This window comes from Acipenser ruthenus, chromosome 7 (genome assembly GCF_902713425.1).
Source record: "Acipenser ruthenus chromosome 7, fAciRut3.2 maternal haplotype, whole genome shotgun sequence".
In the NCBI taxonomy this organism is placed as follows: domain Eukaryota; kingdom Metazoa; phylum Chordata; class Actinopteri; order Acipenseriformes; family Acipenseridae; genus Acipenser; species Acipenser ruthenus.
In genome coordinates this window covers 50,498,635-50,514,305 of record NC_081195.1, presented here as the reverse complement: position 1 = coordinate 50,514,305, position 15,671 = coordinate 50,498,635, and the positions used below count along the sequence as shown (strand labels likewise).

The following is a 15,671-nucleotide window of genomic DNA, read 5'->3' as shown; positions in this document are numbered from 1 at the left end:
AAATCAGGAAGTAGGCTCTTTCTCTGCAGTCGCTTGTCTCTGCTATACAAAAAAGAGACACTGAAACTTGTACTCTGTTGCTGACAGTTTACTCTAAAACCATTAGCAAAACATAGTAAAATCAGCACACTAAATTAAAATAAACTGTATTGCATTTATTACAACTATTCATACGACAAATGCTGTATTACTGTAGCCTTTATTGGGCAGCGTTATAATAAAGCCATGATAAAATTGTCTGACGTTTAAATATAAATAAAAATGATGCTTCATTGATGGTGAAGAGAACAGCCTTGATACAAGTTATGCTGCTACGTTTGTGTACCTTCAGCTAACTTCTGGTCTTTCCATCGTTTTTTCATTTTTTTCTTGATGGGTTTAGCGAGTTGTATTACGTGTATGTTTTAGCAGCAAGTACCTATTTGTGCACAAAGCTGGTTTTGTTTTTCCTGGTTATGCTGGAGCCATGTGGAATCTTCTAATATTCTCATGGTATAAAAAGAAAAAGGAGATACCAGGGTACTGCTTCAACCCCCAATTTACTTTGTACCCTTAAGATCCGGAAACAAGATGCCATTTTTTAGGTCCCACTATCAAGTTTCAAGTTAGTGAAAGATGACTAAAGCATCTTTTGTATTTTAAAAATAAAAACGAATATAAAATATATCATTTCAAGATTCTGACCGTGAATGATAAAACTGATGAGGTGTACCAAGCAATCTTCAGCTTCAGTAGAAGCTACTAAACAACCCATCACACATGTTCCTTTTTAAGCCTTAAGGGAATTAACATTTCTTCCTGACAGCATCAGGAAAGTATATCACAACCTAAAGATGAAAAACATACTTTATTTCTAGATTTAAAAATAGTATGATGTCGCACGTTGAGGTTTGTGCTTTGTTTTGTCTGTTAGATTTTATATTCTCTATAGTTAGCACACATATTCTAGTACTCGCTCACAGCGATGAACTGGGATGAACATCTACTGTTTGCTAGCACAAGCAATAGGAGGAATGACTTTTACAAACTGTAATAACTATAGTAATTACATTTGTTCTCAAGACACTCTGTACTGAATTCCAATTACCCATGCCAATGTAATGTTGCTACATGATCAACATTCTTCTGTCTGTTGTATTCTGTCATTATTATTAATTTCAACTACATTTATCATAAAACCTGACTTTCATCCCTAAAATAACCAAATGCATTTCCAAAAAAACAAGCAAGTAAAACATTACAGATGTATTTGCATACCAAATGACTTCTGCGTGACAGTGCTCATAGTACCTCTCTATTTGTATATTCAGAGATATTAACTTGGGTGAAATATGAAAATGAGAAACACTTCTATTTTAAAACAGGAGAATTACTACTGCAGTGTCATTCTTAAATTACTGTGCCTCTGTATATTACTAGTTCAAACCCAGAATAATATTAGGACACAAAATGTCAAGCAGCAGTACCAGACTATGAATGACCTTGTCCAAACATAAAACATTCGAAATTTGCAGGGAGAGGCAGGAGTCTAAATAATGATGCATTTTGTGGTGGACCATGCGTGTTTTTCTTTTTCTTCCAGGATTATTATGATTATTATGACTGAATATTCTGGAAGCATTACTTCCCCTTTAAGGTACTCTTTCTCATGTTTTTTTTTTTTTTTTTTTTTTTTTTTTTTTAAATGTATTTATTTACGGCCCATTTTTTGCCAATATATTAATAGCACCATTTAAAAAAAGAGCATTGAAATTAGATTTTTTAATTTTTTAAAAAATTATGTATAAAAACCATCAGATTTTCTCTCGTTCTAAACCTTTCCTAAATCACGGAAAGACAAATGAGTAACAGGTCCAGTTACAGACCTAATAGATACGATACATCATCAGGCTGTAGACTGTTTCTTCCTTTGCTTTGTAGCTCTTGAGGTGGTTGCACTGGCTGGCACAGCAGCTCCCAGTCAGTTATCTGATTTTAACCTTAAAATAAACGTAATTGTCATCATTGTTTCAGACAGACTGTGAGCTGCCATGCAATATAAAGCTTGTTAAGCGTCATTGTCTTTTCAAGCACCTGACAAGCACAGCTATTAGAACACAGAACAGACACCATCACCTGGAGCTGTCAGTCAGCTCACAGCTTGGGATATGTTCTGAATAACAATTCACTACTGTAAAACTGGACTGTAACTTTCTGGCTTACCTGCGCATAATTATTACCATGATTACCTGGTTCACCCACTGCAGGCTCAGCATTTAATATCTTATTAGGATGTCTTGAAATGAAAATCACTACATAAATTCTATCGTGTTGCGCTTGCACTGTAGAGCCCTGGAACTGAAACTAGTACCACATCTTTTTGCTATCTTTAAAGGGTACATCAGCACTACATGAAAGATAAAACAAACTCCCACCTTGCTGTTCCAAATGTATTTGGTCATTGTATAATAATCTGTATGTGCCCAAACATCTGCATAATGCCACATTGCTATGTCCAGAATCACTGTTCACGAGCATCTCTTCTGAGCCAAAAGACATGACTTCCGCATGTACCCTCACATGTGCTCTGAAATGTACCGGCGCATTCCCAATGAAGCGTTGTATAACTATATTACCTCCGTGTGGAAACACACTAGTCTGTGTGACAAACATGGTCCATCTAATTTTCCATAAGGAAGGAACTTGTACCTGCTTTCGTTTTGTGTAGTAGACATCTTTCACATTGTACATGTTTCCTTCGCATGTTGTATTTTGATGTATTATTACGATTAATGTTGCATTCAATAATAATAATAAAAAAAGTGTCTGTGCTGTGTAAGTGGTTGCGGGGAAAAGAAAACCCAAGACGGATCTGTTCTCATTTCCAACTAATGAAGGGACCTACCCACAATTATAGCAGCACTGTGCTATTTCAATATACGTCCCCAAAGTCTTAGCTATAGCTCCAGCTGATTCAGAATGTTTGCAGAATTGACACGTATCAAATGAGATTCGGAAATGATGCATTTCCTTTTGGAATGAGGTCTTTGAGGATGATCCGACCTAAAAAAACAAATGTTGCATTTTTTCATCCTTTGTATTTGGTTTTCATTTGCATTTTCTGACACAACACATGCACAGTCATCTACACACCGTTGAGTGGGAACGTCGTAATCAGCCACAAATTCCATCTCCCTAACAGTTTCTGAGCAATCTGATGTTGAAGTATAGTCTGGCATTATTTCAGACATTCCCTGTGTACAGTCACACTGTTGCTGAGGAAAATTTGAATTTAAAATGTTAATGACACAACTTCGATACGGCAGTGGAACGGTATGTTTTTCTTTCCGTTTGTAGATTTTTGCTTGCCATCACAGTTGCCAAGTCTGCTTATAATAAGTGGAATTGGGCTTGTATTTTTAAAACTTCGCTTTAATTTTTTGAGAGTCACAAGTTGCATGATTGATTGGTGTCAATGTATATGCACATCACTAGAATTTTGGAATCATCCTATCACCACCAGTTCAACTAACAAAAACTGGAACTACTAAAAATAAAAACTAGAACTACTAAATAAAAATATGGAATTCATATAAACACCCCCACTCCCCTCCTTCTGAAATGGGTTGGGCTTTTTTTTTCCTCACGGGACTTGGCAACATTGTTTGTCATTGTAACTGTGTCTGTTTGGATGTTTTTGTTATCAGACACCTTGGGGTATACAGAAATAACAAAAACAGCCAAACAGACACAGTTACAATGGCAAGCAAAAATCTACAAACGGAAAGAAAAACATACCGTTCCACTGCCCAAGTTGCTGGGATTTATAAGCTGAATTGGAATCACAAACGTTATTATAACAGAACCTTACGCCGTATAGTAAATTATGCATCATGTGCACTTTCGTTGTTAAATATCGAAGTTTTGTCATTAACAGTTTAAATTCAAATTTTCCGCAGCAACACAGTGTGACTGTACACAGGGAACGTCTGAAATAATGCCAGACTATTTCAACATCAGATTGTTCAGAAGCTGACAGGGAGATGGAATTTGTGTCCGAATTCGACTTTCCCACTCAACGGTGTGTCAGGAATTGCAAATGAAAACCAAATACGAGGGATGAAAAAATGCAACATTTGTTTTTTTAGGTCGGATCATCCTCAAAGACCTCATTCCGAAAGGAAATGCATCGTTTCCGAAACTCAATTGCTAGTTTATTTGATACATGTCATTTCTGCAAACATTTCAAATCACCTGGAGCTATAGCTAAGATGTACATTGAAATAACATAGTGCTGCTATAATTATGGAAAATTAGACGGACCATGTTTGTCACACAGACTAGTGCATTTTCACACTGAGTTAATATAGCTTATATAATACGCTTCACTGGGCATGCGCTGGTACGTTTCAGAGCACATGTGAGGGTACATACGGAAGTCATGTTTTTTGGCTCAGAAGAGATGCTCGTGAACAGTGATTTTGGACATAGCAACTTGGCATTATGCAGATGTTTGGGTGCATACAGATTATTATACAATGACCAAATACATTCGGAACAGCAAGGTGGGATGTTTTATCTTTCATGTAGTGCTGATGTACCCTTTAAAGATAGGTCAGAGACGGCTATTCCCACGACAGATGCGCTTTGCACTTTCTTGCAAACAAACAGAATACATGTATGTGATGGGAACCTGTTTAATGCAAAGGATCTGGAGTGAGTGAGAGGACACACAAGCTAGAAAGATGACTGCTTTACATTTGAAAGTGAATTAGAAACGGGAGTTCTGAACAAAAGCAAAGCTGAAATGATTTATGAGCTATTAGCTAGTTGTAGATGGCAGCGATGGCATCTGATTTGAATATATTGTGGATGCCTGAAAACTAATGAAAAAAAAGTAACTTAAATGCTAGTGGATTGAATTTAAAGACAGTTCGAGAGCTGTCAAACCAGACGCTTTAACAAAACAAAAAATCTATAAAATATATGTGCCCTATACAGTAAGCGATCTTTTATGGTTCAATATTCTGCTATCCTCCCTGAAATGCAGACTTCATGTTAAGCAGTTAATTCTATGTATGTATGTATGTATATGTATGCACACTTTAAAAAATAAAGAAAACCATTGCAAAATTACAACTGAATCTAAAAATCACACAGATAAGAATGACGGCAGAATGTTGTTAACTGCTGATTCAGTAATACCGGTTATATACTTAACTCATGTTTTCAATACAATTCTCTCATCAACCCTCTTTTATAACTAGAACACGTGGCTGTATTAATCTAGGACTAGAAAACCCCTACACTGACATAAGGTCGATTAAAAACAAAACACAAAATAGTGGTAGGTATTTATGCTATGTTACTCTGACTGAATAATTTAACCAGAAGACAGAGGGTGAAAAAGGACACAGTCACTTAATGTGTGTGCTCATACAAAACAGAACCCTCTTCATTAAGAGCACTTAAAATGCATAGCGACTTACAAGTTGTTCCGATTTGACACAGAACAGCTGGATGGTTTTCGCTGAATTTTTCGCCACAGCTAAACTCAAATTTGGATCCACAGCAGCCACATTCAGTTCACTGAAAGTTAAAACAGACACATGCCAAAACAAAGTTCAGTGAACACATACCAGATGAGTTATAATGCTCATTATATATACATTCTTCTTTGCCAATTTCCATTCTAACACAAAGGTTTCCAAAACGACTATGGTTTTAAAAAAATTAACAAACATAACCATTGCAATATTAAAGAAAGGGTGTTCATGTAACACTGGTGCTTTTATGTACATCTACATTGCCAACAGCAACACACACATTCAATATTTTTTGTTGCTAATGTTTGATAAAACAAACAAACAAAAAAGATTCTTGGATTTCTACAGATCAAGAATACATCTGGCATTCCATATCAAATCATTTAGTTAAATTTCAAACATGGACATGTACAAACACCTTATCTTTTTAAAAAAAGACATTCTTTATTTCTCACTGATAATTTTACTAAAAAATGATTTTACTAGGCTTACACATTTAACTGACTGTTTAAAAGTTATAGATTACATATTTGTATAAAATGTGGAAAATGAGGTGCTGTCATTTATTTATTTATGTACATCCTTACAGGTTGCTGGACTTTGTTCCAAGCACTTCATACAGTGTACAGAGGTGGTTATTCCATACCTTGATATTGTTTTAATGATGCTCTCAAGCTCATCGCTGGAAGGAGGATTGTGTCCCCCAGGAGGGAAGACGAGGTTGATGGGGTCAAACAGACGGGAGAGCGACTTGGATAGGTAAGCTGCTTCATACGGCTGGAGGGAGTCCTTCAGAGCTTTCTCTGGACTAAAACAAAACACATATTGAATGCCACCTTGAATTGTACTAGTGGTGTTCAAGGATTTCATACAGTAATAATTTATATTAATGATTTATGTTGCCACAAAACTATTAGGCTTCTGTTGCTCGATCAGCCTCGTAAGCCTATCAAACTATAAGATGAGGGAAATTATTAGACACTTATGCCACACATCTTCCACAGACAAACATTTCAAGGTGTTCTGCCAGTCATTTAATCAGGAAGTCAGAGCGAAAAAGCAGATTCTTTTTTTTTTTTTTAAAACAATCAATCAAACAAACCAAAAATCATTACTCAGCCATGAAAATAGCTGCACTTCCAAAGCTAAATAATATATTAAGCAAATGACTACTGTATTAGGCTGAACCAAATCGATTCTTGGAATATAAACTTGTATTTGTGATACCAAACCAAGCAAATTATCCAATATAATACTTACAGTAATTAAAACTTCATGTGTGAATAGAAAATAATATAATCTCTACATCAAGCATGTTAAGTAACATCAATGACGTAGGTTGTAGGGAAATAAACAACAACTTTAAGTTCCAATTATTAATACGTGTGACAGCTTTAGGTTGGCTCAGACCGCATAATAGCATGTTTTCACAATATACAAATGACTTAATTAAATGTTATTTGGTCTGCATCATTCACACAAAAACCAGTTTAAGTATATATTTCAGGAAAATGTTTAATATAAAAATAAATACATCATTTTTTATAATTCAAAATATCTCTGCAACTACAACAAGGGTGCATTGCAACTTTATTACTGGTAATGAAACAATTTAATCATCTCATAAACCCCAGGTTACACACGAGAAGTGATTCACATTCAGATCCCTTCCCATAGAATTCAGAAAAGATTATATTAGTCTAGTTATTTGTTATTGTCATAAATGTATTTACCTATAGTATTTCTCAAAAATAAATAAATAAATAAATAAATAAAAGCAAGATGTATATCCTGCATGCTAAAATGAACCAACACTGCCACAGGTTCTCAATTGGATTAGTGTCTAGACTCTGTGGAGGCCAGTTAGTCTTTGCCGGCTCCCCATCAGTGGCTTTTCCTCTTTAAATAGGCTGGAACTGAATTTATGGTCCAAATGACTCCCTTCCATGGAGTGAACATGTTTGTGTGAGTTTTTAACATTGATTATCTTGCATAGCAAGCTTAGCCAGTGACAGTATCAAAATGTTTTACACACACACAACGTAAAGGTATGTGTATTTTTTACACAAACACAAGGAAGAATTACGACAGCCTGAAATAGATTTCACTGGGTCCATTAATCGATTTGAAATCAAGACTTCATATTAAAATATCCCAGTATCACAAAAGGGCTCAATTCCGTCACATAAGTTGCAAATACACAAATGGATTGATTTCTGTTTCTTGTAAAAGCAGTTTTACGTTCTTGATGAATGAAATGACCCTCCAGGGTTTTGATTTGCAATATCTAAATATAGAAGCATTCAGCTTCATGTACAGTATCAGGTGGGCAGCTGCTGCAGAAACACACTTGCAGGAATCAAATGGGGTAACAGTTATCCTGAAAGGCGACACTTTAAAATGGAAAGCCGCTCTTGGACTTAAGATGTTCTTGTGTGTCCCTGGGTGATAGAGATTGGGAAGGATGTGGCTTTCAGACTGGCTGCCAGCCAATTCTAATGCTTTCTGTGATTTATTAAGAATTAGCACCTTGAACTTATTCTCAAACAGTATATACAAGATGTGTTTGGATAGAATACATTATGTACAGGAAAAGACTAAACCCAGTAAATTGCATCGGATTGGTAAGAATTAATTCCCGACATGACATTTATTTAATTTGTTCTATCTATCACTTCCCTTGTTTGTAGGAATCGGGCAGCTCTTGGATAAACCCTGCTTAGGACTTGAGAAACAGTTTGTTTTTTTTCCCCACCAACCACTCTTCCAATTTTGAATGGATTTCTGTTGACTGGCTCTTGCTGGGGTGGGGTGAAGTTTAGCACAGAGAAAATGAGTCAGAGACAGTAGTCGGGTATTTCCTCATGAACTTTGGGGCTTAGAAGTCTTGTTATGGTCTAAGGCGTTTCCATTAACAGCTTGCTTACCGGCTGGGGTGATAAATATATTTTTGCCTTTATGTGTGTATATACTTAATATGAAAAATATGAAAAAGCTATTAGATTTAGTTGGGAACATCAAGAGTTGGGAAGCAAACACTGAATGAAATTCGATTTAAACCAATCTTTGTAATTACAAGGTAAAATCTACCACAGCAGTTAAACCCTCTAGCTTTTGTCACCACTGGAAATTATGTAGCTTTTTTGTTTTAGTTGTATTACAAACATCCTACACTGGGGATAGCTTTCATTATTTCCTGGCAAAATTAGGTGATACTCTCAGAACGATATGTTTTGAAGTTGCCAATCGTTCTTAAGTGATCACATACATTCATAAGAGCAAGCCTACTAAAGGAACTGTGTAAATCAAATCATGTGATGCGAGGCTCACTGCATCTCGCCAAGAGTGGCAAAATAATGGTCTTGGGGACTAATTAAAATTGGTATAATTGGATTTCTTTAATTAGAAACCTAATTTAAATAAGTGTTTCAATATTATTTTCAATATAAAGTGGTTTCTGAGAAAGATGAGCCTTCACACTATTAAAAAAAACACCCTCTTACTCATAATCTTGTTTCTTCTGCATGAAAATATCCTGCATATCCACATCTCCTGGAGGCAATTCAGGGGGCAGCTCTGTGTTCCCATTGCCAGTCAGAGTGCCCTGAATGCTCTGGCTGTATTGCTGAAGACGCTTCCACAGATCATTGTACAATCTTAGCAGCTTCGGGTATTCTCCCTCCAACGCCTGCTTCAGAAATGAGGATGCTTAAAAATAAATACATAAATAAATAAATAAATAAATAAATAAATAAATAAATATGTCCAGTTAACATATCTGCTCTAAAATAACCACACAAACAGTGGTTACTGTAATTCATCTCAGGTCATTAATTGATTTTCTGTTGTCCAGGCAGCTATAGGGGAGGAAAAATCCATGTAAATCACATCCCAGATTTAACTGGGGTCTGACAGCTTGAATTCTGGAACCCTGTAATTTAAATACTGCTATATAGATTAAGTAAAAATACAAGGCTAAATCAAATAGAAGTTGAATCTATTGCACAGATAAATCCATGATTTAAAAACCTTCTACTTGACATTTACAGTTTTAACTCAGAACATTATGATTGAAGTACGTCATTGTGAGATCCACTCAAAGCAAGAAGAAACAGATACCTGAAATCTCACACTCAACTATCTTTACAATTTACAAGGAAAACTATGCTATTCATTATACTGTGGAAGGCAGAAGACAAAGCATTAAAACAATGTTGACATTAATTTATAGTTTTACCTTAAATTAATCATGGAGCATATCAAGTTATGGATGACATATTGGAACTATTCACATAAGTTTAATTAAAAAACATTATTTGAATATCTCATGAGTTAAACTTTGTAAACAGGTATTTCTTAAAACACAGGACTAGTAAAACTACCAGTTTGAGTCATTCCATATTTTCCGGTGTATTTCAGACTCGGCAGTGAAACATCTGGTTCTCCCCTTCCAAGTCGAAAGACTCGCTCCCCAAAAATGTAACTCCTACCCCCCCAAAAACAAATTCCAAAAATCTTTAAAAACTGTACCAATTACTGCACTAATGCAAATAAAGAAATGATAACACTATGTAACACAATTTTTGTTCCTGGGTAGTAAGTGTTATTTCCTAATTGCTTATGCCTCAAAAGTATAGAAAATGGCTATTATTCCCCACAAACTTTGCTTTTGTGACCAGGACAGTGATATTTTGAAGTTTACCTATTTCCAATGAGAAAACGGGCGAATGTGTCTTTTCGTTCACATAAAGTCAGAAAAAAACAACATATGAATCCAAATTAACATGTATTTATACTGTAAGTAATACAAAAATGACTACAAAAGATTTAGAAGTGAGTAGTTTTTCGAGATTTACAATTATACTGTAAATCACTTTCACGAATCAGCCCCCAAATGTAGTCTCCCATCATGTTCTCGTTATACTGTCCTTGGTAGCGGCGTTCAAAGTCCAGTATATCCCGGTGGAAGCGCTCGCCTTGCTCCTCCAAGTACGCTCCCATGTTCTCCTTGAATTTATCAAGATGAGCATCAAGTATATGGACTTTGAAGGACATCCTACAGCCCATTGTGCCGTAGTTCTTCACCAGAGTCTCAACCAGCTCCACATAGTTTTCGGCCTTGTGATTGCCCAGGAAGCCCCGAACCACTGCGACAAAGCTGTTCCAAGCCGCTTTCTCCTTACTAGTGAGCTTCTTGGGGAATTCATTGCACTCCAGGATCTTCTTTATCTGTGGTCCGACGAAGACACCGGCTTTGACCTTTGCCTCAGACAGCTTAGGAAAGAAGTCTTGAAGGTACTTGAAGGCTGCCGACTCCTTATCTAGAGCTCTGACAAATTGTTTCATAAGGCCCAATTTGATGTGCAGTGGTGGCATCAGCACCTTCCGGGGGTCCACCAGTGGCTCCCACTTGACGTTGTTCCTCCCCACAGAGAACTCGGTCCGCTGTGGCCAGTCCCGCCTGTGGCAGTGCGCCTTGGTGTCCCTGCTGTCCCAAAGGCAAAGATAGCAGGGAAACTTGGTAAAACCGCCTTGGAGGCCCATCAGGAATGCCACCATTTTGAAGTCTCCTATGACCTTAATGCCATCTCAGAAAAATGCAGATATCTATCCACTTAGGCAGCTGGAACTAAACTGAACTGGTGGGCTAAAGGCCCCTGTATTTATACTACTATTTATATTACTGGAAAGTTCTAGAAAGTTCTAGAAGTTACTCCAAAGTTTACTCAGCACTGAATCTATCTGGAATATTCTGGAAAATATGTTAAATTTTAAAATATCACTGTCCTGGTGACAAAAGCAAAGTTTGTGGGGAATAATAGCCATTTTCTATACTTTTGAGGCATAAGCAATTAGGAAATAACACTTACTACCCAGGAACAAAAAAAAATTGTTACACGGTGTAATATTGTATTCTTTAGTGATCACATTGATATAGCTCTCTCCAAACACAGCATATTGTATATATTATATAGATTTACCTTCCAAAAATTCTGTTGAATTGGTATGTTTGGCTGAGGTGTGCTGAGAAACCCTGGAGATCAAGAATCCAGTCAGAAACAACAAATTTAAATAAATTATTGAAAACCAGGACTTATTGGTCATGTGTGTCTGGCAATTCCCATGTAGGCTACAATTAGCTGCCCCGATATTCTCTAGCTACTGCTTGCCAATTGACCATTGAGGTGCTGGGAACCAACGAAACACAAGAAGCTTGATAACATGCAAACTCAAGCTGGGCAGTAAAATTGCTATGTGTATTCTTACACATTACATTTTAATATCATCCTTAATTGATATTTTTCAAGGCGTAAAACACCCAGTACGCAGCCTATCTGGAGTGCTGTAGCTTAGTTAAATCTCCAAGTTAAAAGGTTCAGCTGAAACAAACCATTTACACAATTTAATTCCATCTGTGTACAAATTGCTGTTATTTCCTGTGACATGTACTGCTAATGAATAGGGGATTCAGAATAACCTATGCGCATCACTTATTTCTCTAGGGAGTAGCAACATGAAACTATGATGTATCTATGCAAAATCAACGCAATACTTTTTTTTTTTTTTTTTTTTTTTTTTAATAAAATTCCAATAAAACCCGATAGCAAGAATAAATGCATTTTGAGACTCAAAAACGAGTTAAAAAGCACTGAATCTCTTGCTGTCAGCTCAACGGAGGACTAGTCTCTTATTTTTAATAAACCATTAATCTGCATTCTTGTGGCAAATAAACTGATTTCACACGTCAATGGCAACCGCTTCCCTCCTTGACATTTATTCATGCCGAATAAAAGGGATTCAACCACATCAATAAAACTGGACATTAAATTTGCTATTCTTTGCTTGCCGAGGTAGATTGAACACCTGAGGCTAAACTGGAAACTGCAACACTTCATGAATTATTTCATTACTCAGATATTTGCCATGAACAAATTATTTTAAAAGGTTCTAGTTTCAAATATGAAAAAAAAGAACAGCTGGGGAACAATAATTATACATCAAAAGTGTCGACTTTGACATCCCTTAAGTAATCAGATAATGTGATCCCTTTCATCCTACTGTATGTTTAAATTTTATATGGAAAATACATGCACTTGAAGAGAAAAGATTAAAAAAAAACTCAATTTAAGTAAAGCAGTCAATTAAAATAATAAAACTGACAGTTTAAGTCACATACTGTACTTTAAAAACCAAATCCATTTTTAAAACTGTTCAGTATTTCTATATTTAATATTGACAGGTCAGATGAGGATATGTCTACCCAGAAGTACAGCTAGTATTAAACAAAAACAAAAACAGTTTCCTGAAGGAAGGATGGAAATAATGGCTTGGTCTGCATGCAGTACCTACTGAGTCAGGCAGTATTGCCAGAACAAATGACTCCTTGCAAGTAAAAAAAAAATCATGCATGCCATCTCATTTTATCAGTTACATGTTTATTGGCATTACTGTATGTACATTATAAGTACAGCCACTTCTCATTTAAGGAACAATAAAAAAGTGATGTTCTTGTTAAAAGTGAAGTTACACTAAACTCTAGTCTATACACACACTGCACTGCGGCTATGGAGGCATACCAGTCTGATCCTGTTCACAAGCAATTTTTGTCAAAAGTTGTCAACAAGTTTGAGAGGTCAAGGAGACAGAGAGGATTTTTGTTTCGCCCCCTATACATTTATTAACTCAGTAACTTTGTATAAAGTGCTTGTATTTTCCTCGCTTGTTCCCGTCCCGTTTTCAGTGAAATTTTTCACTTGGTGTGCCTCTCTTGTATGCCGGGATTGGTATGTTTTAAAGATATCCAATCATAACCAATTATACATTTTTGAACACTGTTTGCTCAGTATGCTGTGTAATTGTCTTGTCCCTCTCCCTCCATCATCTTCCAGCTTTCAAGTATATTGAACTAAGTTTAAGTGACCTCAATAATAAAACTATGCTCTGACCATCTGGTCTCAACTTGTCAACTTTCTGCTGCCTATTACACACACACACACACACACACTTCAAAACCAAAATCTTAAAACTCAACAAAAAAAACAAAAAACAGGAAAATAATGGCGCAAACAATATTACATTGCATATAAACAAATACACAATACAATACTACTGAACAGAAAAAGGGCACATTTTTAACAATGAATTAGGATTTATAGTAGTAGTAGTAATAATAATAATAATAGCAGTTGTTGTCATAGTAATAGTATTTAAAGAAATTAGATAAAAGGTGTTTTATGAGCAGTCACTTTTGAGACACAGCATGGTTTAATATCTACAAAAGAGAGTTACACAACCAAATCAGTTTTGAACTGAATTCCTACGTTTTTTTTTCACAATTGTTTAAGTAGACCCAGATACAATATGAAAGATTTTTATGAATTAATGTACCCCTCTTAGGGCACTGAAAGTATGAAGTATTGAGTTGTATACCTCAGCCAACACAGAGCATTATGGATTAGGGTTAAAGAAACATAGATTCTGGGGAATTCGATCTAAAATTACTAAGGCTGTCAAACTGTCATGTTGAGCTGCGTCAAACTAATAGAAAGCTGAAAGAATGGGAGGAGCTGAATAGTAACAGCTGGACTTTTTTATTCAGGACATGTTATTGCATATAAAACAGCACAGCTCAGTCAGTCAACTATGACATATTCTAACCACCCCCTTCTGGCAGCTCACAATCAGAAAGGAAGGACGCACTGCAATTAGGAAAAGAAAAGCAAAAAAAAGTAACACACACTTTTCTTTTTTCTTTATTGGCTGGATCAGATACTGAAATCATACACTACCAAAAATGTCTCAAATGAGCTTGACATGTCCAATAAAAAAAAACATAATAATCTTGATTTCCATTAGGGGCGTTATGTTATATTCCCCTTCATTTTCTTTACATTTAAGCTTTAACATATTTTGAATGTGTAATCCATCATTTAGGGCCCACTAATACTTTAGTATGCTGTTTTTGGGGGTTTTTTTTGCAACACTTACTATACTATACTATACAATACAATACATGTGTACAATGATTCTGTGTATATTGAAAAATAAAATACTTTGTAGTTCTAAACATGGGCAATTGCATATAGAGAATTATACTTACAGTTTGTAGCCTTTTGGAACTCAATAGAAAGGATCTGTGTCACAGCATTCCAAAATGTACACAAGATGTCTGCTTGGCCATCCTATAAAATAAAATGTCAATGAATTGGAAATATTCTACAAAATTGTATTTAATAAAATAACTTTATGAACAAGTCTACAGAAGATTTCTATACACCGCCTCCAGTATTCACAACTCAATACTGTATGCTTAAAGAGTTAGTAGCGGGGTTCTGAAAAATATTGTGTTATAAAGTGTTTCAAAGCTCTTTTCAATATGGCTGCTCTAGTGCACTGGGGTTTGAGATCCATCCTTTAAATCACTGCAGGAAGAGCGATTTAATTTTTCAGTTCTTGGGAACCCCACTATTTGCTCTTTAATAGCATTGGAAATATTATCATTGGCAAATATTGAGGTTCTTTGCTTGTATTGTCTAGTCCAATTTGGAATATAAAGCTATTTTAAAGGCCGCACTGCTGCTGCTTCTTGGTACCTGTAATTATAATCACTTCACGGGTTATAGTTCAAACTCACTCCAAATGGTCTCTCTGCATTCTGACCACTTGATCTGCATCAAAAGTACCAGGATGCAGGAGTGTATCAATATTGTTCTATTTTAAATATTTGAACATCCTGAATGAATGTTAAAAAACAAGTGAAGAATTTTAAGCTCAATAAAAGGAGGGCATGTAATAATGTTAATAAAATGTATACAACATTTGTTAGCACTCCTTTAGCTTGGCATCGCCTTTCCCTTTTGAGAGAATTTCTTGTGACCTTGCTTTCCCATGGAGAAAACCCTGAAGACACAGAAAAGATACATTTCTTCTTTTTCACTTAGTGTGCCTTAATAACAGATACCTCAGCTGCCTGTCACTGCAAAAAAGCAAGACTTGGAAAAGAAAACCAAATCAACAGGCCTTTTATATATCAAGGTACAAACTCCAAATACAATCCCATTACAAAAACAAGCTTGTATAAATAACATTGCGAGTTAAGCTGCTTAGGTAGGGAAGACGATTCAGTGCTTTCTTATAGAATACCCC

General features: G+C 35.8%; 1 protein-coding gene across 1 annotated transcript in view; it reads right to left on the bottom strand.

Annotated features, from left to right (window-relative positions):
- The window catches only part of cog5 (component of oligomeric golgi complex 5), a 100,604-nt gene that overhangs the window by 18,935 nt on the left and 65,998 nt on the right, over nt 1–15,671 (bottom strand). Inside the window, exons 11-14 of the mRNA XM_034024226.3 lie at nt 14,626–14,707; nt 9,029–9,233; nt 6,172–6,333; nt 5,469–5,568 (exon numbers count right to left, since the gene is read on the bottom strand). Of these exons, the coding sequence (XP_033880117.1) occupies nt 5,469–5,568; nt 6,172–6,333; nt 9,029–9,233; nt 14,626–14,707 (549 nt within the window). The remainder of the gene's footprint in view (nt 1–5,468; nt 5,569–6,171; nt 6,334–9,028; nt 9,234–14,625; nt 14,708–15,671) is intronic.